Source organism: Dermacentor silvarum, chromosome 1 (assembly GCF_013339745.2).
Source record: "Dermacentor silvarum isolate Dsil-2018 chromosome 1, BIME_Dsil_1.4, whole genome shotgun sequence".
Taxonomy (NCBI): Eukaryota; Metazoa; Arthropoda; class Arachnida; order Ixodida; family Ixodidae; genus Dermacentor; species Dermacentor silvarum.
In genome coordinates this window covers 118,396,221-118,419,385 of record NC_051154.1, presented here as the reverse complement: position 1 = coordinate 118,419,385, position 23,165 = coordinate 118,396,221, and the positions used below count along the sequence as shown (strand labels likewise).

The 23,165-nt window shown below is 43.0% G+C and overlaps 3 protein-coding genes across 13 annotated transcripts in view; 1 reads left to right on the top strand and 2 right to left on the bottom strand.

The window, feature by feature from the left end:
- Nucleotides 1-1,396, bottom strand: part of LOC119435887 (diphosphomevalonate decarboxylase-like) — a 104,276-nt gene extending 102,880 nt beyond the window's left edge. Inside the window, exons 1-2 of one of the 3 annotated variants that reach the window (XR_007468474.1) lie at nucleotides 1,167-1,395; nucleotides 985-1,055 (exon numbers count right to left, since the gene is read on the bottom strand). Coding sequence is in view for 2 of the 3 variants with exons in the window: in XM_049672888.1 (XP_049528845.1) it covers nucleotides 985-1,055; nucleotides 1,167-1,248 (153 nt within the window). In the remaining variant the exon portion in view is untranslated. Of the gene's footprint in view, nucleotides 1-984; nucleotides 1,056-1,166 lie in introns of all 3 variants that reach the window. The other 2 variants (XM_049672888.1, XM_037702589.2) reach the window with 2 other exon arrangements.
- A 154-nt stretch (nucleotides 1,397-1,550) lies between these two features.
- Nucleotides 1,551-13,287, top strand: LOC119435906 (disks large-associated protein 5-like). Of its 2 annotated transcripts, none has more exons than XM_049672937.1 (6): nucleotides 1,551-1,771; nucleotides 1,871-1,996; nucleotides 2,335-2,495; nucleotides 2,978-3,104; nucleotides 12,013-12,252; nucleotides 12,950-13,089. In XM_049672937.1, the coding sequence occupies exons 2-6, from the start codon at nucleotides 1,879-1,881 to the stop codon at nucleotides 13,066-13,068; spliced, it is 765 nt and encodes a 254-aa protein (XP_049528894.1). In that variant the 5' UTR covers nucleotides 1,551-1,771; nucleotides 1,871-1,878; the 3' UTR covers nucleotides 13,069-13,089. The 2 variants fall into 2 exon arrangements, with proteins under 2 accessions (XP_049528894.1, XP_037558530.1); XM_037702602.2 differs by having other exon boundaries at nucleotides 1,556-1,771; nucleotides 2,978-3,100; nucleotides 12,033-12,252; nucleotides 12,950-13,287.
- The window catches only part of LOC119435899 (nicotinamidase-like), a 324,581-nt gene continuing 314,508 nt past the window's right edge, over nucleotides 13,093-23,165 (bottom strand). For 7 of the 8 annotated variants that reach the window (XM_049672919.1, XM_049672910.1, XM_049672904.1 and 4 more), the window contains exons 2-3: nucleotides 16,042-16,077; nucleotides 13,093-15,646 (exon numbers count right to left, since the gene is read on the bottom strand). In XM_049672919.1, coding sequence (XP_049528876.1) covers nucleotides 14,572-15,606 — 1,035 coding nt within the window. In that variant the 5' untranslated portion in view covers nucleotides 15,607-15,646; nucleotides 16,042-16,077 and the 3' untranslated portion in view covers nucleotides 13,093-14,571. Of the gene's footprint in view, nucleotides 15,647-15,735; nucleotides 15,808-16,041; nucleotides 16,078-23,165 lie in introns of all 8 variants that reach the window. The other variant, XM_049672921.1, reaches the window with a different exon arrangement.

Below are 23,165 nucleotides of genomic sequence, written 5' to 3'. Positions count from 1 at the left end.
ACAACCAAAATGTTTGTTGCTTTAGAACATGATCCTCTTTTTCCTGAGTGATGGCAATAGAGCAGTTTGTGGATTTCTGACTAACTTCAGGGTGAAATGATAACGATGTGCCCATTAGACAATAAACATTAGATAATAACTTTATAACAAAAGCAAAAATGCTTTCTCAAAGCAGAAATCTTGCAAATGTTATATCAAGATGAAAGATGCCCTTGTATGTATGTTCATAAGCATGTAACTTTTTATCTGAGAATAAACTTGAAAACAGCCCGCAAAACAAGTAAAAGTAAATATATTTGGCGTAGATAACCGTGATTGTCATCACCATCAGTGGAGTCCCGACACAAATATAGGCCCTGGCCCCACAATTTCTTCATCCAGCACTGGCTGGAGCATTTCAACTTTTCAAAATGTGGTTAAAGTAACAGGTTAGCTTAGCAGGGCACTCAGCAAAAATGACAAGTGTCCTGAAGAAAATATCTGCTTTTGTATAAATAACTTGCCAGAACGTTGCATGTGCTATCAGTAGGACTTTATTTCAAAAATGAGTCTCGATAGCCAGCGATCTAGCAGTCCACAGGGGAAATGATCACCATTTTCCTCTCACAAGAGCAGATGAGGGAACATTCCTAGTTTTGCGTAAGCGTGAATGTTCGCCGACAGTGACCTAGCTGCAGAGTACCAAGGAGTGGGCATACTGCACAGATTTAGTCTGTGTGGTTCAACCAAGCCGATGTCACCAACGTAAAAGAAATGATAGCATCGTGATGTTTTGGGCAGCCTGTAAGCTAAGTTGACCCAGTTCTCAAAGAATTGGTGGCACGTATCCAAGACAACATCCGCCTGCCACACGAAGCTCCCGCATTAGTCCTAGATAACTGTTCACGTATTTGTTATAAAGCGAAAATATTAATTCATGGACCTCCTTTTGCAGAGAATATTTCTTGTAATATAAAACCTTTCCACTTAATAACCACCACTCACGTGTTCAGTGCTCAACGTTAGGCTGAGTGAGTCGTTCGCAGGAATTATCAAGTCTTCATTGGTTTTTCCCCCTGAAGAAAGAAGACAAGACGCGGGAAAAAGAAACACATCAATCATTCGAACAGTAAATGTATAAATGGAATTTCCGCGAGTAAAGGTACTCCAAATTAGCGTTTACTCACAGTATTTAATTACAGCGATGTTGACCGGTGCTTTGGTGGTTGTCATGTAGAATCCGTCATTAATCTTGGTTACGTGATCCATTCTGACTAGCGCAGAAACCACGGCAGCATGCAAGTGAACGAAGCGAAACAAGCACTCGTGTGCTCTTTCCTCATTGCACAGACATGTACCGAGACACACACGAACGAGGAAATGTCAATTTTCGTGCCACAGATACGTCATCATGCACAGGGGCGTCATCTTGCGACTCACAACAAACAAAAAATACCAAAATGTAAAAGGTCATTCGAAGCGATATAACTGATAATACAAATAATTTAAAGCTTATTTTCAGTTCTAAGTTAAAAAATGCCGTTTGTAATAGGGATATTAGAGACATAGCATAAGGTGATAATGCAGGGTGGCGGGAATTTTAGCGAGACCGTTGGGCAGACAGAACGCGCAGCAGGCGACAGCTAATTCAGAACGACTGAACCGCTGCTACGTGTCGGCGTTCTGTGGTTTCTGCGGTTGCAGCAGTTGCAGTGTGTAGCAAGGCGCGAGCATCGCATTGTGACGACTTCACCGCTGCATAGTTTGGTGGCCCTGCACACTTTCCACCGAAGTGCGTTCATAACCTTTCTTCTATATTTCTCAATAGCTGTAACGGTTTTCCGCGATGGCAATGTAGTGTTCTCCTTTCTATTTTTTCCCACCTTTTCAGTTGTAGCCATGGCACTTACCCCAGCACACTTCCGTGGTTTAGTAGATGAAGAGACAAGGCGTTTGACAAACATGTGCCGTTATTGGGAAAGTGTCACTGCTTCTGAAGCCGACATATCCGAGGAAGGTAAGTAATGCTATCTGCTCGTTGCACGTCGCAGCCAAGCCCTCAAAGTACATTATGGCCGTTCTCGTTCAAAATGTGCAGCTATAGCCCTCAGTAGCAAATGTCTCGATAATTGTGCGCATCGAGACGAGTCCTTAAAATGCCTTAAAAAACGCTTTCCTCGCTGTCTCCCGACAAACTTGTCACGTGATGTTTTAATCAGTGCATGCTTGACATAAAAGTGTGCCAACAGGCACCAACTACGCCTTCCATTTTCGAATTATTAGAATGCTGTAGCAATAGCCACAACTTTTATGTGATATGCTTATGAAGATGTTTGACTAACTGCCCATTTCCAGCGCAAGGTTACATAAGGAGTGCGACGGGACAAGCAAAGTTGCTCATGACCGAGCGGTTTGCACAGTTCACTGGATTGATTCACGTTTGTGAGAACAACCTCGGGGAAAAGAAAACCACTTCTGAAGACCTTCAAGGTTTCTGGGACATGGTTTATTTCCAGGTACATGATGTCCTTTCAAAGTTTGTGCTGACGGCGGATACTAGCTCCGGTTCGCCGATGCCAGTAGTCAATTTAGGAAAAAGGTGCAAAGCCTGGGAACTGGCAGTCAGAGCTCAAACTTTTGCACAAATAACTGAGGCAATTACTCACGTGTAAGCATGCGTTGTTTATGTTCAGGCTTGAATCTTCCAGCCAGTGAGTTATACTATTGAAGTCGCACAATAATGCTCACAGTGAACAGAGGAACTTTCTTGAAACAGAGGTAGTAAGGATGGCTAAGAAATACTGGAACACCATGCAATAGTTCTACTAATAAGGTCTGTAGTAATAAAAATGCTGAGGGATAGAATGAGTAGAATTTAGCATGTAGTACTGTACACTAGGCACAAAGTACTTTGCTTTGTAGTGATTCAAAATTTAAAAATAATGCCATTATATTTGCATCTTGTGTTTCAAGTACACAACGCCACTGCTGTTTTCAGGTAGAAGATGTTAACAAGAAGTTTGATCAGCTTACCAAAATGCAGGAAAATGCATGGGAACTTGGTCAACAGGCAGATGCTGACAAAGCAAACATGCCAAGAGTTGGATTGAAAACTAATAATGTGAGTTTTTCTTTCTTGTTCTTTATTTCACTTTCTTTTAGTAGTGACAGCTGCTAGGTTATTCCTGTGCTTCCACGCATCTGGTGCCCATGAAGCTAACACACAGAACTGAAATGCAACCCGCCCCAGTAGGTTAGTGGCTATGGTGTTGCACTGCTGAGCTCGAGGTTAAATCTCGGTCCTGGCAGCTACATTTCGATTAGGGCAAAATGCAAAACTGCTCGTGTACTTAGACTTAGGTGCACATTAAAGTACTCCAGGTGGACCAAAATAACCCGGAGTCCCCCGCTATGGGGTGCCTCATAATCGGATCAGTGTTTTGGCTTGTAAGACCCCAGAATTTTTTTTTTAGAACTCAAAGTTTTTGACTCTATAAATTTGTGTTAATAAAGGAGAGAGAAAAAAAGGGCTAGCTTTGAAAACAAATGTAGCAACATTAATCAGTCAAATGCTGCAGCTTTTAGTTGACACCAGTTTGTCAACATCACCTGACACTCTTGAGAGATAAGTGTACACAGGATTCCTGCTCGATTGTGTGGGATTTGTGCTCTGCTTTCCCATTTGTACCAGCAAGGTTCCCTTGGTTCAATAGCAAAATAGAATATAGGACACCTAACAATATAAGCTGAAACCGTTCACCTACCTGAATTTGCAGGACTGAAAAGTGCATGTATAAATGACATTTTGTTGCCAATGTATAGATGCTTGGATAATATGCAGCTAGTATGCAACAGTTTGCTAGACATGCATGTATTGTCATTAGCAAAAAATATACGGACCATGGGTTCTTCGGACAGTTTATCGGGGCAGACGGACTGAGGCTTCTCAGAAATTTTGTTATACAGTGGGGTAACTCTGTCCATGGAGCAATCTACCACATAATTTAAAAAAAAAAAGGTTTAGTATTAGCAGACAAATGTGCGAGGAGGTGAGACCACAGCAGAGGCTCTTTTGCATTAGAAAATTTTAGTTTTGCATGATATGGTACTGTGACAGGTTGGGCCCTCTGAGCATGCGCCACCTCTCGTGAACCGCTGTAAACAGGCCGAAAGATTGTTTTAGCCTAATCATCACATACCGTGCTAGAGTGTAAAATTTAATTAACGATGCAGTGAAGAATTAGGCTTTCAGCGCGTTCTGCATTACCAACACTGATGCTGTGGCACCATCTGCTACTTTTAATTGCCATCTGTCTGCATTAAAAAAAAAAAAAAAAAAAAGCGACTGACCTGAATAGTGACAAAACTTTGCTAAAGCTTTGTCCTCAGATTGAGATGGCACTAAGTGATGGCTGATATTACTATTCTTGCTGTCATGATCGAGGCAAATATGGAGCGAAGTACGTGTTTTGGGCACTATGTTACATAGTCACTGTAACCTGCTATGGTAATCAGCAGTATAGGATACACATACCCAGTCAGCCTGTTGTATTGTAGTAACATGTTATGCAAAGCTAAAACTCTTAATTGCCTTGACCAGCCTCTGCAAGTGACATTCCTCCATTGCCTTTTCCCGTATCAGAGCCAAGAGCCCACATCACATTTACTAGCTTGCTTGCAAGCAACGTGATGCTTGCCCACTGCGGTGAATTGTTTGAGAAGCCAGTATTTAGAGAGGTCCCCACATGTTTTCCTCTCTTTACCTTTTTTGCTGTGCTGCACATTTTCAATGGTAGTTCTGTGCTTCCCGTGCTCATAACTGCCATTAAACGTAAAATGCCCGATTTGTAGTGCTCGTTTACGATCGTCGTATTGACACAAATATTTTAAGATTGTTCATTTGCGTATAATTTCGCACAAAAGCTTCAACCAACAGGCCAAACGGCAAATTTCGGTTATACGCGGAAGTTGTTACTTGCCCTCTAGGGTGCGTTCTACCGCAAGAATTTTCCAAATTGGTTTGTCAATAGCAGACATAGCAATATTTCAATGCTGCGAACCCATGATTTCGGGAAGCGAGCGTCACCGCCAACAAAGACATTCTCTCCACTACACTCCCTGTAGCGAAATTCCTTCCCTGCGTTCTCCCATAACAGAGCTGGAGGATCGCGTGACCCATACATCATGGGCCCCGGCTTCTCTCTCTTTTTTTCTTCTCTCTCTCACTTGCTGCACGGTGCACTTCTGCTTACGGTCGCACACACGAGCTGTTGCGTTTCTCATTTCACGCAGTGCACAATTTTGCGCGCTGTGCACAACACCAGATTAGTGGTACGAGTCAGTGCTGCACAAACACTGAGGCAGACGCAAGCATATCACAGAGCATAATCGCGTGCTGGAACATGGTAGAAAATTAGTTTTGTTGTCTGCGCACGCGACTGAATGACGTGGGAACAAGCAGACGAAACGGAAGTACATCTCTCTTGCAGCAGTGCGGAGTGCATTGTATGTAAGCAGAGTGCATTGTATGCACTCCGCTTCTCGGCTTAACATGGCCAGACCGTGTAAAAGAACGAATAGTTGCCAAGAGATTTTTTATGGCCCAATTTTTCGAATCCATTGATTATACGGACAGACATCAGCTGATGGAAGCAATGTATAGTGGCAACCTAATCTTCGACAGCCGTTATGTTAATATTTATTTGATAAACTTGATAAGCATTTCTGCTTGACTTCGATGCAGATTGCTGCGACTATACAGGGTGTTTCATTTTAGCTGCACCAAATTTTTAAAAATTGCCTGTGGCAGATAGCACAATTATAATCCTTGATCTAAACTACTCGATGAGGCGGCCATTACCTCCACGAGAAATCAAAACGCCTAATTGAGTAATTAGCATAATTACGCTAGTTAACTTTTTAATTAATGATTTTACGGCACATCTTTCAATCTACGAATTATAGCCGCTGAGTTCGCAAGGCGTATCCACTTGGAATGAATTCTCAGGACTGAACCAGTTTCGAGATATTAATTTTTAATGTGTCCGAAATGTATGGGCGTTCCAGTTAACTTTTTGAGGAAAATGCTGTTTTATGCATTGAAGCACAAAGTTAACTGGAACGCCCATGCATTTCGTCGGACACTTTGAAAATTATCTCGAAACTGGTTCAGTCCTGAGAATTCGTTCCAAGTGGATACGCCTTGCGAACTCAGCGGCTATAATTCGTAGATTGAAAGATGTGCCGTAAAATCATTAATTAAAAAGTTAACTAGCGTAATTATGCTAATTACTCAATTAGGCGTTTTGATTTCTCGTGGAAGTAATGGCCGCCTCATCGCGTAGTTTAGATCAAGGATTATAATTGTGCTATCTGCCACAGGCTACTTTTAAACATTTGGCGCAGCTAAAATGAAACACCTTGTATACAATACAGTAAGTATTCACAGCACCCCTGCGGAACAAAGTCTGCAAATGTTTTATAAACAGTCAATATATTGAATAATCAATATGTAATATTTTTGGCTTCCACTGTCGTGTTTTTCTAATTCTAATGTTGGCAGGTCTGTGTTCCACAGAAATCTCCTTGTTTGCATTGCTGCTGGCTATTCGTACACTGCAGGTGGGACGCACGAAATCTCTTCTACTTGCAAGAAGACTGGCTGCTCAGAGGATAGGGGCACATGGGCTTTCATTTCAATTTTCAGCTGTTTGCATAAGCCTACATTGGTAGAAGTAGGCTTAAACAGTAGAAGCGTCGATATTGTTATATACACACAAAGAAACTGGGCCCTCAACACATACATCTATTAACTAGAAATTTTAATTTGAAATCGCTGCCTTTAAGTTGCTCCCACCAATAGCGACTGCCATTTTGGCATGGATTGTACGACATCAAAACGTGCAGGGCCACCGCTGTGTCGACTGCTCTAAAACAGTCTGACATCACATTGGAGCATGCTCTAGCATGCTCCAATGTGATGTCAGCAATGTGACGCAGCAAGGTAGGGGCCGCTGTTAAATTGTGCCTTCAATTCTTACCCTCGTGCGATAAAAGCACCACAAACAAAGAACAGCTGCAGAAAGTATCTTGGGCTAACTGCCGAGATGTACGTGCGAAAACGAAACCACGCATGGCAACCATGACATATTTCTGGCTCCTGCATTTGCTTCTGCCGCTTGCACTACACAAGAGCATGGCCTTTGAGATTGGTTTCTTTTACTCCAAGGGAGCTGCTGCTGGGGGTGCGATTTCATTTTGTCACCTGTTAGTGTTGCCAGACTGCTGTACAGTTTAACTTCAATATAAAAAAAATATGTCAAACAATCTTTCACCGCACCGAATACGCTCGGAAGTTTGCACGGTTTAAGATGCAGCACATAATTCAAGCTTCAAAATTTGCTGCCATGGACCCTATTAAGTTTTTCATTACCGCTAGAAATTTGCAAATTTTTAGTGCTTTTATGCACTAAAAGACGTAGTAGTCGCTACATACACTGCAATACATAAAAGTATAGCCTGATCACCAGCGTTTTGAACTGTTGCATAGCAGCAATATTGCTCAATTTTTCATAATTCTTATGTGGAACTTCAAAGCACCACCTCGAGGAACACTGGTGAAAGCAATAAAAAGTGTAATATAGAAAATATGCACCTGTTCCTTGTTTCCAACTTTTGTTGGTCAGATCACAAAAAAAAAAAAAAATGTGAAGATTTATTCCCGTCAATACTAACCATAGTATAGTATGTCATGCTATGCAGGAAAGCAGTCCCCTTTCAAATGTGAAAAAGGGTAAGTTTCTACTGTACGGGGAGGATTTGTTTTTACTCGTTGCAGCAGGCACCTGGTTTGTTTTTTACTGCATTCTTTAGGCTCCCGAAGCAATGGTCAGGTCAGGGAGCATGCAGAAAGCCTCCTCGTACTTGATTGTGTTCAATCACCCGCCGCGGTGGCTCAGTCAGCTAAGGCGTTGTGCTGCTGAGCACGAGATCACAGGATCGAATCCCGGCCGCGGCGACTGCATTTCGATGGAGGCGAAATGCAAAAACGCTCATGTGCTTATGTTGTAGTGCCCGTTAAAGAACCCGAGGTGGTCAAAATTAATCCGGAGGCCTCCACTATGGCGTGTCTCATAATTGGAACTGGTTTTGGCACATAAAACCCCTGAAAGAAGATTGTGTTCAATCAGCTTTTCTGTGTAAGCAAGAGCCTAGACGCACTAGATCACAGGTGGTCTAGTGTGTGTTCAACTGGTGTTGGAGCCTCTACATGCTTTGTTCAGTTCCTGTACATTGCTGCACACCCGCCGGGGTAGCTCAGTCAGCTAAGGCGTTGCGCTGCTGAGCTCGAGATCGCGGGATCGAATCCCGGCCGCGGCGGCCGCATTTCGATGGAGGCGAAATGCAAAAACGCCCGTGTGCTTGCGTTGTAGTGCACGTTAAAGAACCCCAGGTGGTCAAAAATTATTCCGGAGCCCTCCACTACGGCGTGCCTCATAATCAGAACTGGTTTTGGCACGTAAAACCCCAGAAAGATGTACATTGCTGCACAGTAATGTGGAGTGTTGCACAATATTGTACAGTATTGAATAAGGGCACTTGCACAGGCGGTGTTAAATGACAGATTAGACTGTTAAGCTTTGGTCAAAGGTCGGTCTGAAATCAACTGCTTGCTCTTGTGCAAGTGAAAACCCTACATGAGAAGGATTGCTTGTAATAATTTGTACATACGCTGTCAAAGCGCTGATGAATAAAAGCAACTCACAGTGGGGAAAATAAAGTTGCACTTAATATTACAACATTGAACACAATTCTCAAAATAACACTGACTCATGAGCATCTACCATTAAGACATTGTTAAAACAGCCTGTTCATCAGATCAGAAAATTGATAACCCAAGAGATGCTTCTGTGTCTTCACTGTTGCCGTGTTAACCAAACCGCAAATTTTGCATATTTTTATTAAATTTAAATAAGTACTAGGAGCACTGGAGGCTAGTTCCGACAATACCTCCAGTCGAATTTTTATTTTTTCAGACTCCCCTATCTGCTAAAAATTGTCACATCTGACAAATAGTCGTTCAGTCATCATTTCAGACGGTGCATGATGCTGCTAGTAAAAGAATTCCAACGGAAATGCTTAATAAAGTGTAGAAAAAGTGTCAAATTGGTTGATTTCTATAGGCACGGTAACGAAAGGCATTAAGCTTGCAGCCAGCAATTGAAGTATGTTGGACTGCAGTGACCTAAGCAGCAGCTTCAATTTCTCGTTCTCTTTGGCCCCGAGGCCAGTGATGGTTTAGAAACGTGAAAAACTGACCTGGAAAGAATGCACTGTGTATCCTGCATTATCTAGTCAGTGTATTTAAGAAAAATTTTTTGCAGTTGTGTAACATGGATAAGAATATTTTCAATTAATCATTAGACCTTTGAACTGCAGTATTTATAGAGACTTGCTGCAGTAGCTCAGTGGCTATTGCATTCTGCTGCTGAGCTCGAAGTCGCAGGTTTGATCATGCTGCTGTGGCCACATATCGATGGGAGTGGAAAGCAAAAACAGTCATGGTACCGTGCATAGGGTGCACATTAAAGGACCTCAGGATTAGGAGTCCCCCTCACTGCAGTGTGCCTCAAACTCATGGTTTTGGCATGTAAAACCCCAGAATTCAATTTGTAAAGAAAACATTGTTCCCCAACTGGTCTTAGTAATGCATTAAATATACATGTGAATGGAGATAGCAGCTTCTCACATTCTTTTCGAACCTGAAAATATTTGCCAAGCTCTAATTATCTATGGAATGAGCATCGTATTTAAAGATTGGGCATGCGAGCAGCTGAAATCATTCATGCACCTTCAGCATTTTGCTCCTCAGAGAAGCAGTCATATTCGCATGTGTTTGCACGAAACTGTAGCTAAACGAAAATGTGCTCTATAAACTTATGTGTATAACTGGATTACTTTATAATAGGGGTCTGCAATTATTCTGTACCTGAATATGTATTCAATAGTTCCTGCTGTTTGATTTGTATTTTTTTTATATTCAGGTTCACTGTAAAGTAACTACAGCATATGTGGGGGCTTATCTCATGCAGGCCACACCTGCATGTCTTTTCTAATCTTGCACATGAAACCTTGCATGCATTGTTCATTTGAAAGCTTGAGTGCACACCAATTTGTCTACACCTGGAAAACCTAATATGTGCATTCTTTGAGAAGCAAATTAAGTTAAGCTCGCCTTTCTCCTTTGCCCATCCTGTCTTTATTCTTTCAGGCGGAAAAATCTGTTCAATTCTACTTTATATGAAACTCTTCCAAATGTCTCAATGGTTTGCATATACTATGTATAAAACTGTGTTTCTCCATTACTATGAATTGCTTATGCACACACACACTTTGATATTGCAGTGATGGAAGTGCTGCGCCGCGAAGGAAATCCTGCAAAATGCTGTGCCAACAAGTACCTGCTCCGAATATTCAAGCAGACAAAAAAAAACTATGTTAGTGCTCAAGTATATGAGCACATCTTGGGCACGGCCCGGGACCCCCCCTCCCTTTCTGGATCCATCTGTGGAGAATGCGGCAGTGCCGTGGGGAAGTTCGAATAATCGGAGCAAGTGCAAAAAATTGATCGGCGGACATATCGCAATAGGACCAATACTTCGGCTAGTTGCTTGAAAAATGCACTTTTTTAACAGCGAAGCTGTTTAAGCCAGCCGTAATTTGTGGTGTGTATCAAGAAACTACCAAGAAAAAAATAAAATAAACTTTCTTGCCGAGGTGGGATTCGAACTCGCGTACCCCTGGTCTCAAAGCGAGCGTCGTAACCACTAGGCTATACAGCCACGATTGCAGAACATGCATTTATGCGAACCATATGATTGTGTTCGAGCGTCGTCTTCGTCCACAGCTGGCGCGTTTGTATGCTCGTGCTCTGAGAGAGAGATTGTGGTTGTGAAGAGATGAAGAGGTTTTGCGTGCTATCGGAGCGAGAGATAGAGAGAGACGCATTCACGGAGCGGGTCTCCTGGAACGTGGTGTCGGTGTTGCAAGCTACGCTCTGCAACGCGCAGTGACGACCGCAAGTCGGAGACGCACGAAAAGCAATTATCATCATCATGAGTAAGATGAAAAGTTCCCAGCATTTTCCGGAAAATGCTGGGCTACAATCGCCCAGCTTCGCTGTTTCAAGCGTTGCTCGGCCGAGTACAAGGTTAAGCTTTTTTTTTTTAATATATTTTTGACATCTGTTTGTCACCGTGTACATTTCTGTGGCACACAATTTCTCGCTACTACAAGTGTTGGATATTTGCGTTCGCTTCATGATCCATTAGTAGTAGCTACATGCCTTTGATAAGTGTTTTAAATCCGGTGTGTGTAGTTAAGAAATAATTATATAATTATGGCGACACACAACTGTGAGGGCACAGCTGCTCAGTGTGCCTTTGCGTAGAGTGCATTTTATTACTAGGCAGCCCGTACATGGAGAAAAGAAAAAAAAAAAATCGAAACAGGACAAGGAAAGTAGACACGAACGCACAAGCTGCACAACACACACTATTCCATCTATGATTTATGCCTGCGAGGACAACAAATATAGTGTCCTCGAATTGGGTGGCTGTATGAATCAACGTATGGACATGAGTGTAGGGGATGAAAGGGATAACAAAGCCAGTGACAGCTTGGGAGGAATGAACTCTTTATTGAAGTGCACAATTAACTGCAAATTCAGGTTAAATCTGCATTTATCTTCATTCAACAGCTAGTTGAAAAAAAAAAAGTTGCATCTTAGTATCCAGAAAGTACTAGCTTGTAAAGCGTCTTTCTGTTAACTGCATACGGAGCTTCCTCTTTGCACCAGAGCAGTAAGTTACTGCTCCAAAGCACTGTTTCCTTGCTCCAAACAGCAAATGTTTCTGTTCCAAAAGACCAAGTGCCACTTCCTTCACTGATATTTTTGTTCTTCGTGAAGCAAAACAGTTTAAAATGTTCGTGTACCAGTTGGCATTGCTAAACTGTTCTGAGCAGTTAACAAAGACCTCCCTTTTCCCTTGCAGATGAAGACCACAAAACCTGTATCAAGAAAATGTCTGCCCACAGAGACGCAGAAAGCAAGGATTGCAGCATCACGAAAGCGTCTTGCTGAAGCAAAAGCTCGCATGGCTACCACAGCTACTGCACAAGCATTTGCTGGAGCTGCTGACAAAGAGAATGCTGTTCTCTTCGAAGCACCAAACTTCTTTCTTGTGTCAAGCCCTGCTCGACCAAAGCAAAATAGTTAGTGTTAAAGTGTTATTTATCCTGTAAATTTTTCCTTCTACTTTTACTTTTCAGTTTTGTCATAACCAAAATTAGCAGCATGGTACAAAAGTTCACACGTTTTCATACATGTTACCACTGGTTTGCACATTAGTGCATAGAGTCCACAAGACAATAAAGACATGCTGCATATACGTCTTGAAAGGTGTGATTGCAAACATAACTGTGTGAATGTTGTCATCAGCAGTTTTGGGTAAAACAAGAGAAAAATAATTTGAACTGCATCAGCAAACTACTGTACTACAATACCAAAAAACAAGCTATTCTTACCATCAGAAGAGGCTTGGTAAACCAGAAAATATGCAAAACGACTCGTGACCATGTCCCCCCCTCCCCCCCTCCTCCTAGTTCAAGAATGTTTTTAGTTCTAATGTAGCACTGCTGTGAAGTTAATGAAAATCTTTTTGGAATACTTTGTCAGCCTAAACTGGTTTATTGTAATGAGTCAGAATGGTTCATGGTGACAATTTAGGCAAACACTTGCCCTGTTTCCGGCTTCATAACAAGCGGGAAACTGCCACACATTATTACATTTAATGGTGCAGTATTTTCTTGGAACTGCTTCATTGAATGTGCTCCAGCATGTAAAAAAAAAAAAAAAGCATGTCATGCACAACCATAGGTTTGATATTTATCTGCCAACTCAATTTTTCAGAACCAAGATGCCCGCAAGGAACACCAAGAAGCCTTCAAAAAACTCCAAATCGAAAGGATTTTTCACCACTGATGCATGTTACACGATCAGCAAAAAAAGCACTCCTTCAGCATAACTGAAGGATTTTTCACTGATCTGTGGGGAAAAAAAAAACACCTGCATAAATGAGCGAACGCCTTTATTCATTTTCTTGGGCATCAACAAAAATTATTTCTAATTCCTACATGACAATGTACTTCAAAGTGTAAAGTTTTTGCAACACTAAAGCACATAGCAAGATTTACTATTGCTGATATTCACCTTTCATGTCTTTCCAAATAAATGCTTGTTGGTCTGCACTCCTGTTGTCAAGTCTTGTCTTCCCCCCCCCCCCCCTTTTTTTTTTTTGCACTGTCTCCAAGTATTCAGGCAAATATGCACCAACAAGCTTGGTTTTCTATCTTATCCAGGCTGTTACCTGTTGCAAGCATAATAAAAATAGGAGTACTGATGTTTACAAAGGAATGCAGTCGGTTGGCTCCCCTAGCTTGCAGTTTAGAATGATCAACTATAGTTTTAACACCAAGTGCAAAGGGTGTTCAAATATGTTGCTTTAAAAGTAAACAAAAGGAAAATGTCTGGTGTGGTATAACGTGCTATTAAGCTGATTAAGAAAAAAAGTTTCATCATACTTGAAGTACCTAGATACAAAATGTATTCTGGAAAAAATCAGTTACTTGCAATGATTTTATACACTTGGCTGTTTTTTTTTTTTTGTTTTTGTTTTTCTCCTCTAAAGTACTGGCATAATTGACGTCAATTCTTTCTACAAGAGATAAAAATGCATATAAAAATTATCTGAGTCACTAAAGGTGGCATCACCGACAGCACAAGATCAGTACAGATAATCACATTAGCATGAATGTTTGTATATAAAGCCAAGCATGGCTCATTGTACCCTTAAGCTAAGCACAGTATTTGCCAGACATGCAAGTGCTTTCTTGTCAAACAACACAAAAGGAATAGTTTGAGAAATAATCACATTTTCAAAGGTACTCTAGAACAAAATCTTCAATATGCTTCATCTTGAGAACTAACACAACATTCAAAATTGGAGCAAAACCATGCTGCTGCATCGTTTTTAGCAACACAAAGGTAGCTAGTAATGGCAATGTAGGTAAATTGTACTTGTAAAAAAATTTGGGCTTAACATGAGGCTGGCACAGTGGCAAACTAAAAACAACAGATAAGAATATATCGCTGCTTGTACGTAAAGCATCTACTTGTTCACATGGCACACATTTAATAAAACATTTGATTACTTCACAGGTAATGCAATATTCCCACATAAAAAGCAACTGCATTATCAACGCAAGTTCCAAGCAGACATTGTCAGATAAGGCTGAAACGATAGTCTTTTGCAGAAGTGCAAAGGCCACACCTGTTAACTGAGTTTGCTGGGTTCTATATACTGGTGCTGTGCTCAGTGGCACTGGCCCACTGCAAAACTGGGCTTTAATCTTGCTGCCTAACACACAGGAGCTTAAATGCTCTGAAAACAGTGGCCATTACAGTTCTGTGATAGACTCACATTTTCGTCGCTACACTGAATGAAAGATTTAGAGGAGGAGGAAACAACTTTATCACTTGCTTTTGGCTGTCATGGCCTTTGCAAGCTGAATACCTAACTTAAGTGGCCTCATGCCACCAGAGACCAGTTGCTTTACCTCTGAGCTGCTCAACAGCATACAATGCTGTGCAATTAAGCAGCTCTTTGTGGCTTCTGTGGCTGCTGCAGAAGTGCCACATGAAGCATCATCAACAATAACAGTCCTGTACCCCAACTGTATAGCGTGCGATGCTGTGGAGGCCACACAAACATCATACGCTATTCCACAAATAACAACATCAGTGATTTCATGTGCCTTGAGTTCTTCGTCAAGACTTGTGCACGAGCGTTTGTCGTTATCCCAGAATGCAGAGTAGCTGTCCACATCTGGGCTTATGCCCTTGCGGATTATCAGCGCATTATCATGCACTCTGAGGTCTTTGTGCAGTTCTGCCCCCCAGGTATCCCGTATACAATGTGCTGGCCACAGGGTTTGCTCAATGCAACCAGTGCAGCATATGGCATCAGAAAACATCACAGTATCAAAGACCTTGGCATCTCCAGCATTCACTTTGCTACTGGCATGGAAAGGTCGGCAGTCCTTGTTTTCGTAAAATGAAATGTGGTCTTGTGGGTGCCAGTCTTGTGAATACACAATGAGTTTCCATTGGACATTTTCTACAAGGTCATTAATAATGGGCACAATGCCTTCAGGGTCCCTGTTTTCAGCAAGATTTTTCACTGAAAGACTTCCAGTGATGAAATCATTCTGTACGTCAACAACAATAAAAGCCCACTTTGGGTGTAGTACAACTTTCACCCATTGTGTCCATAATGTTTCGAATTCTGAAAAATCTATTCTTCCATCATGGTTACGATCAAATGTCTCAAACACCAGAGTAACTGCATGTTGTTTTTCACTGGTTTGGAGCTCATCAAAGTCGGTGAAAAGCGAGCTCAAAAAGGCAGAAAAATCTTCTTTGGATAACGTCTGCTGTTGGTTGACTGCAAGATCAGTGAACCACTCCTTCGGCGATTTGGACTCATTGTCAAATTCCAGCTTGCTCATTATGAAGGATGACTACTGGCCAAACCTTCAACGCAGTCACCTAAAAAGAAAAACTGCATGCTCGTTACAGTCCATGGAGAAGCAAATAAGTCAATGACAATGAAATAGGAAAAGTAAGCACAAGAATACCTAATACAGTGGCACTTATGCATGCACACAGTTGCACAAATGCAGCATAGAAATGTCTGTTCAGAGCATGACCTGAACATGAGATTATATATATATTGTTAAATCCATTAAAAAAAAGTAATATTAGAGTCTACTAAACACTAGCCCTATGACACCATGAATATTTCATGACACAAGGCTGCAGCAAATGGATGAAACTAAACTGTGGATAAGTTCGCAAATAATTTCACTACCACCAACAGATGAAGCTATATTTATGCTGAAAGGGAGAACTTAAATAATGTTTAAATTTGAAGAATTACTTACAATATACTGCAAGAACTGCTGCAAACCCACGGAAAGCTGCATAGAGAGGTAGGAGAATAGGAAGATTAGAATACAGCTTTGAATGTTCAGACTGGCCCACCAAGGGCTGGAGTTTACGGTGGAAATGCCTGATAGATTGCCTCCAATTCTTGGACTTTAACTCACACTTGTTGGGAGTACAACACGAGGAGTTAAAAAAGTCTGCTCCCTTATGATTCAGGGAATTCTAAACTAATAAAAAGAGCAATTGCCACCTCGAGCATGAACCAAGCCACCAGAAAATCATGTGATCATAGGATCAGCGATAGTAGTATTCAGCGGCAGTTACGAAGCTCAGTGATAGTGGTTATCCTATCACACTTATAACGTCAATCGCCGAAAAAGTTTTGAGAGGCTTAAGTAATAAAAAGAAAGCAGCTACAAAGGAAGGCGAAGATAAGACAGTAACTGTGATACCTTATATGCATAAAATTTCACATGGTCTTAAAAAGATTGGCGAAAGGCACAGCATGAGAGTGGTTTTTTCGGCTCCTTTAAAAACAAAAGGCCTATGTAACAAAGTGAATAACGACACAAACAAATCTGCCAATAACAAATGTGAAATAAACCACGTAGATAGATTTTTGAATTGTGTAGACAACCTTGTCTACAAGATACCTTTCTCATAAATCATACATAGGGCAGACAGGCCGCTGTATCAATATTAGGTTAAGAGAGCACAGGTATGCGACAGAAATTCTCCATTCACCAGGACATTTCGCAACACACTGCGCACGACATAGCTGTAAGCCTGTCTTCAAGAAAACCAAGGCTTTGGCTCGCTGCAGCTCTAAAAAAGCACGTGAAATCTTAGAAGCATATTTTATGGTAAAAAATGAACCATGAAACCACGTGAGCACACCTTCTGTGGCACTGGGAGAAAAAACTTTTAAATCCATAGGTGAATGTTAGATTAAGTCATACCAGTCATTGTGATATCAGATGTTGAAGCTAAACATTTCGACAGAATTACCTGTCTGGTTGGGAAAATTGATTAAGACTTAGAGATTGACTCCAACCAAATAAGAAAATTTTACTAGCCCGACGTTTCGGAACCAATTCGGCTCCTTCTTCAGGGGGTATTCTTTGGAGGTGGCGGTGTGCCGCTTTTAAAAGGTCCGTCGTAACAAAGGAGAGGAAGGGGGAGAGAGCGTAAGGTGCGGAGACACTTGGCAGGGCACCTGTTCTAGACAGACAAAATAGGTGGTGGGGGTGGGGGGGTGGCTTCGGCGTCGCTGGTCAGCTGGGTTGACCGATGCTGGGCGCCCTTTAGTCGCGGGAATGCGTTGACGAGGGACAGGGGGTGTGGGGGGGACGAGTTGTTTTGGTGTTGCTGACCTAGAGCGGGGGGTCCTTTCTTCCCTTCGTCGCGTCTGCAAGGCCATGAACATACAAAGAAGGCAGAATGCCCTTCACGCGGTTTATATTACCCGCCGTGTTCTGAATGTGCCAAGACTCGAGTGCCTTTTTCGCCACTTTGTCTCTGTTGGAAGGATTTGGGTTTCTTGGAAAGAAATCTTGTGGTCGGCGTCTTCGGAATGTTCGGCGACGGCGCTGCGTATTCGGTTGAACGTTCTGACGTCGTTTTCATGTTGTCTGATTCTTTCTTTTAGATTTTTGGTTTCCCCGATGTACGACGCCGGACAGTCGGCACAGCTGATTTTATAGACGACGCCTTGAGCTTTTTCTTTTGGTGGACGGTCTTTTGGTTTAGGAATGAGGATATTCAAAGTGTTCATCGGTTTATGCGCGACTTTGAGGCCTTCTTTTTTCAATATTCGGCTGAGAGCTTTGCTGGTACCTTTGACGTATGGGATGGACACTCGTTTCTGTGGTCGAGGGGGAGTCAACGGTTGGAGGTCTCGTAGTTTGTTTTTTCTTTTTTGTTGTCGGGTTGTTTTTCGAATGAATTCCGTTATATAGCCGTTCCTTTTGAGTTCGTTGAGTTCTCCTTTCTTTCTTTTGATCTGATTCCAATGTGCAATGAGTTTCGACTCTTTTCAATAAAGAATTTACGACCGATGCCTTGTGGTTTGCCGGATGGTTGGATGCGAAGTGTAGGTAGCAGCCTGTGTGGGTTGGTTTTCGGTAGACTGAGAATTTTAGATTGCCGATGGTTCGTGTAACTTGTACATCTAGGAAGGGTAACGATCCGTTTTGTTCGCGCTCCGACGTGAACTGTATATCCGGGTCTATGGAATTTAAATGGCTCTGCAGGTTTTCGACTTGCGACTCCTTCACTATACAGAAGCAATCATCCATGTACCTGAGGAAAACTTTTGGCTTCGGGGAAAAAGTACTCAGATTTGGTTGGAGTCAATCTCTAAGTCTTAACTGATATCAGATGTGCGTAGATTAGCTTCATTTTTCGTGTTTTATTTCATGTTTTCTCTCCACTTGCAGTCACCCTTCATGTATATATTTGACGTGCGCTAGCGAATAATAAACAGTTGAAAGTTTGCGCACATGTGTGTCAGTCCTTTTTTTCGTCTTTTGTAAAACAGTATAGCGCAGTCAACTAAAGGTCGCATACAGCACCTACATACTGATTCATAAAACAAATTTCGACTCCAGCTCTCCCTTTAGGAGAGGTGATGAGGGGCTATTTAGCCCGTGAATAATTTATGCTGCTCTTCGTAGACTCAATTTCAACATGTTTACCGAACTAAACAGTGTTAATACCTCATATCTTTGCACCTTAAACGGGGAAACAAACAGGTGACGGAAAACGCAAGTGCATTACCTTCGCAAGTGACAGAGCTCTGCTGCATTCAGAAATTTGTAACTGCCTATGATGCTACCGTGAAGGTGGTTTTCAGTTTACATACGATAGTAAATGTGCCGCAGTTCTAATGTAATACAGCCGCAGCAGCACACGCCGTGCGCTGCTTGTGACAGGCCTCCGACCGCAGCGCCACGTTTGTCATCATGAAGCGGAGAAGTGCTGCACTACGCTTCACGCACAGCGGACGGCCCACCTACCCATCTAGCCACCGTAGCTGCGCGTTATCAGCGTGACACAGCATTCTCGGCAGGAAAGTAGCGAGCGCCGAGTTTTCAAGAAAGGAAACGCAAGCAAGGCAGATGACGATTATTGCTTGGGGACAAGATACGACCCAAAAGGTGTAAACTTTTTTTTAGAGTGTGTAGCCAGGTGCGTCTTCAAGGTGTCTGGGATATACCAGCATTCTCATGCACCGTGTTCCCATGCATACCACAGCGCAACAGCACCAGATTTCCATCTACGTAATATAGTGAGAAACTCTATGGTCTGGTGGTTCCGATGCGGAGTGAAGTGCAATAAAAACGGTGTTACGGTTAATTTCCAAGTAGTATAGGGTTTATGCACTGAAGCTCGGCCACAACGCGGCGCTGCGGTGCCTCGGCGCTGGTGCTGGGACCCTATCGGTGCCATATTTGTGGCTGCTCTGCAGCAGACAACGTGTTCTGCCCAGTGTTGCTGTGCAAAGGTTCCTTGTTTTACCGCGTGTGGTCATGCCTTCGAGCCGTCCCGGCATTAACAAAAACATTTTTATCATCATCGCGTGTGGTTCCGCCTCTGCAAGAAAACTGGTGTGAAATCTTTCACTAGTGTGCTGTGTGAACGTGCAATATCATAAGTTTGGTGGTGGAGGTTTGAGCTTCGCCTAAATGTCAGTCGATCTCCGAGTATGCGCTTGCGTGTCAGGGCGCATTAGTAGTGCATGGTGTGGTTCACACGCTTGTTCTAACAGGTCAAGAAACAAGCACAACGATGTCAGCATTCGAGGACGGGTTTCTATGTCTTGCGTATGTAGCCGAATGTGTGAGCAAGCATCTGTGATTACGGGCTGTGCAGGTCATGTGAACTCTGTCGTGCTTCAGAAACAGCCCATTTGCCTGCAGCGACTTCTTCCTAAATGCACGAAGGTATAGCCTTTACAGCGGAAGATGAACAGCTCATCTCTACGGCATTCCACAGGCAGGTGTAAAAGCATAATCGCATGTTAGCAATTTTGCCGGCTATAAACTGCAATGGCCAAGCTTGCGCTTATTGCTATTTGTTGCCGAGTCAATCACTTAATTTAGACAACTAGAAAATGAGGTGGTAAAATGGCATGCCAGCTAATATGACTAAAGTTTGCACATTTTGCTCAGATTAAAAGTTTTGTCAAGCCATGAGCAGACTGCACACATACGTGAAAGTGCACTCACTACAGCTGAACCTTTTTTTTTTCTCACCGTGGAGGTCACGCAGTTTTATCTATAAGAAAGCACAACCTAGAGATAATGTACTTCAACTATTTATAATCATTGGGAAGAGCTAAACTTTTGGGACAGCATTAGATTCTTGGCTATAGATAACAAAGGTGGACTACCACTGGATATTATTACACTAACTGTCATCAACTGTTTATAATGCTCCCGTATGTTCTTTCTTTTTTTTCTGTTCTTTTTTTTTGGGGGGGGGGGGGGGGGGGATGAAGCGCAGCCTGCGTGTCTATTTCCAAGAAAGTATGTTAGAACTTGTAGGGGTTAAAAAGGCACACGAGTGTATGTCTGCGTGGTTGTCGCGATACGTTCCACCCTTGACTAATCCTTTAGGAATTTTAGGACAAGAGAAATCCGGTCTATTTTGTCACTACTCTCTGATGTGCAATTTGATGTAATGTATACATCGAAGACCGCTAATTAAAAAAGGATCATCCATATTCCACGCACTGTGTAAGAATAAACGATGTAAGAGAAGCTTTCTGTGCTGTATTTACGATGTTGACGCCATACGACAGTCGTGAAGCAACATTATATACAGGGTCCATTATGAAAGTAATACGCATGATTTTATAGCAACGCGACTATTCATGGCAGTGCAGTAAAACTGGTTGGGCAATGTGGTGAATGGTCTGCCCTTCCAACGCAGCCAGTCAGCAGTTTGCTCGGAAGCTTGGAAAGAATGCAACCGAAACAGTCCAGATGCTCCAAGAGACCTTCAAGGACGACTGCATTTCAAGGTCACAGTGCAGGAGGTGGCACAAGGCGTTCAAGGAGGGCCGGGAGAAGGTCGTCGACGAACCCCATTCTGGACAGCCAAAAACAGCCAGAACCAACGAAAACAAGGATCGTGTGCACGAACTTTTGCGTTCCGACCGTAGATTAAGTATCTAGAAAATTGCCGACACCCTACACATGTCCACATTTGCGGTACATGGAATAGTGACCGAGGATCTGCAAATGTGCAAGGTCTGCACGAAGCTTGTGCTGCGAAGCAAGTTTTGACGGAAGATAAGAAAGAACTTAAAAGTTTTAAGCTGTCCAGAATTGTTGGATTTGATTGAAAATGGGCTGGACTTTCTCAACTGTGTCGTAACCGGAGACGAATCCTGGATGTTCGAGTACGACCCAGAATCGAAAAGGCCAGAGCAGTGAGTGGCACACAAAATCATCCCTCCGCCCAAAGAAAGTGCGAATGAGCAATTCTCACATCAAAACGATGCTCATTGTCTTCTTTGACGCCCGAAGAATCATCCATTTTGGTTTGTACTGCAGGGAGAAACTGTCAACTCAGCCTTTTAAGTGGAGGTGCTCAAGAGATTGAAACGCTGGGTTACGCGCATTTTGGCAGTGAGTGTCCACGGTCATCGAGTGTGATGTGTTCCTGTTTGCTGTGCGTGCTGACACCATGCTTGTTAATTTAGTTGGCAAGTAAACATTTACAAGACGGTATGGCTGATACAAGTACTATCCTTAATTCGTGTGGCTCTCTGCTAATTTCCTATCGCTTTTCGGGCAAAACTGCGACTCTTTTTCATTCTGTCGTCCCCCAACGTGGAAACATCCAACTCCTACGGGAGTAGTTGACCGGTAAGCCCTTTTGCTTTTTCTCGTGTTCTTTCAGCTGTTCCCCACCCTCTCGTTTCCTGAGTTGGGCGCATTAGTGTACCACGTGGTTTGTAGTTTATATTGCACAAACATTGGGATCCGCCCACATCTTTAGGCTCCACTATCTCCGGCATCAGCCGATATTATTCGTTGAGTATGCCACACGTCCAGTTTTAGGCGCGCACAAATTGAACGAGTGCATCTATGTTTGACTTTGGCCTTTCTGCGCTAATCACGCATTATTATTACTTTTCCGTAGATAGCTCTACCGGGCGTTCTATTGCGATAGCAATTATATGGACATTCGAGGCACATTACTGGCGCCGCCATCGGCATGATGTTCCGTATAGAGTCCAAGGGCGACAGCACCGTCGCCACCCGCCATATCCTGTTTTTGCGGGTGAAAGCGTGCGAGGGTGAGCCAACGATGGAGGCTCAATCTCGCGCACAAGGGAGGAAAGCGGGGAGGAAGCACCCCATCTTCCGTCGTGCGCAAGGCACCAGAGGGAGTGAAAGGGGCTGTTCTTCTCCGGCGGCGGCTGCATATGGCGCGACTGAGCACGGGTGTTCGGGCCCTATCTTGAAAGCGATCTAAGATGGGGACATAGAGTGCCGAGTGCCGATAGCTTCGTGTGGGCTGTGTTCTCGCCGCTTAGTTCGCATTGAAGCTAGAGGCAGCGCGATGCTCAATTAGCTCGCTGCTGCTGCCACGCGTCCTCACTCCAGTGTTATGACAGCCAGCTTCTGCGGTCATCTAGTGAGACGTGTTCATGTTTTCCTGTGTGCACGTGACACCATGCTTGTTAATTTAATTAGTAAGCGAATGCTCACAAGTTTATACAGCCGACAAAACTAGTATCCTTACTTTGTATAGCTGTCTACTAATTTGCTAACGCAATCAATGCTTCGCCTTTTGGGCGAAACTGCGACTTTTTATTTCAAGTCCGCCACTAGCCCTTCGAGATATGTCAAAATGTCTCGGGCCTCACCGATGTGGGCATAAGAACAGATTGGAATATTTTTACGATATATTGGCCCCGGGGACAGAGATGTCCGCCCGGTGAACCCACGGCAGCGTGCGCCTCCCTAGTTTGCTCGCAGTGCCCCGAGTCTGCGTTTCGTTTTTTCGCGCCTCAGCTAGGCAGCGCCGCGCCACTTGGCTCGCTCAACCGTATTCTAGTACACTCTAAATACAGCCGTCCTGGTCATTCCGACACCAGTGACAA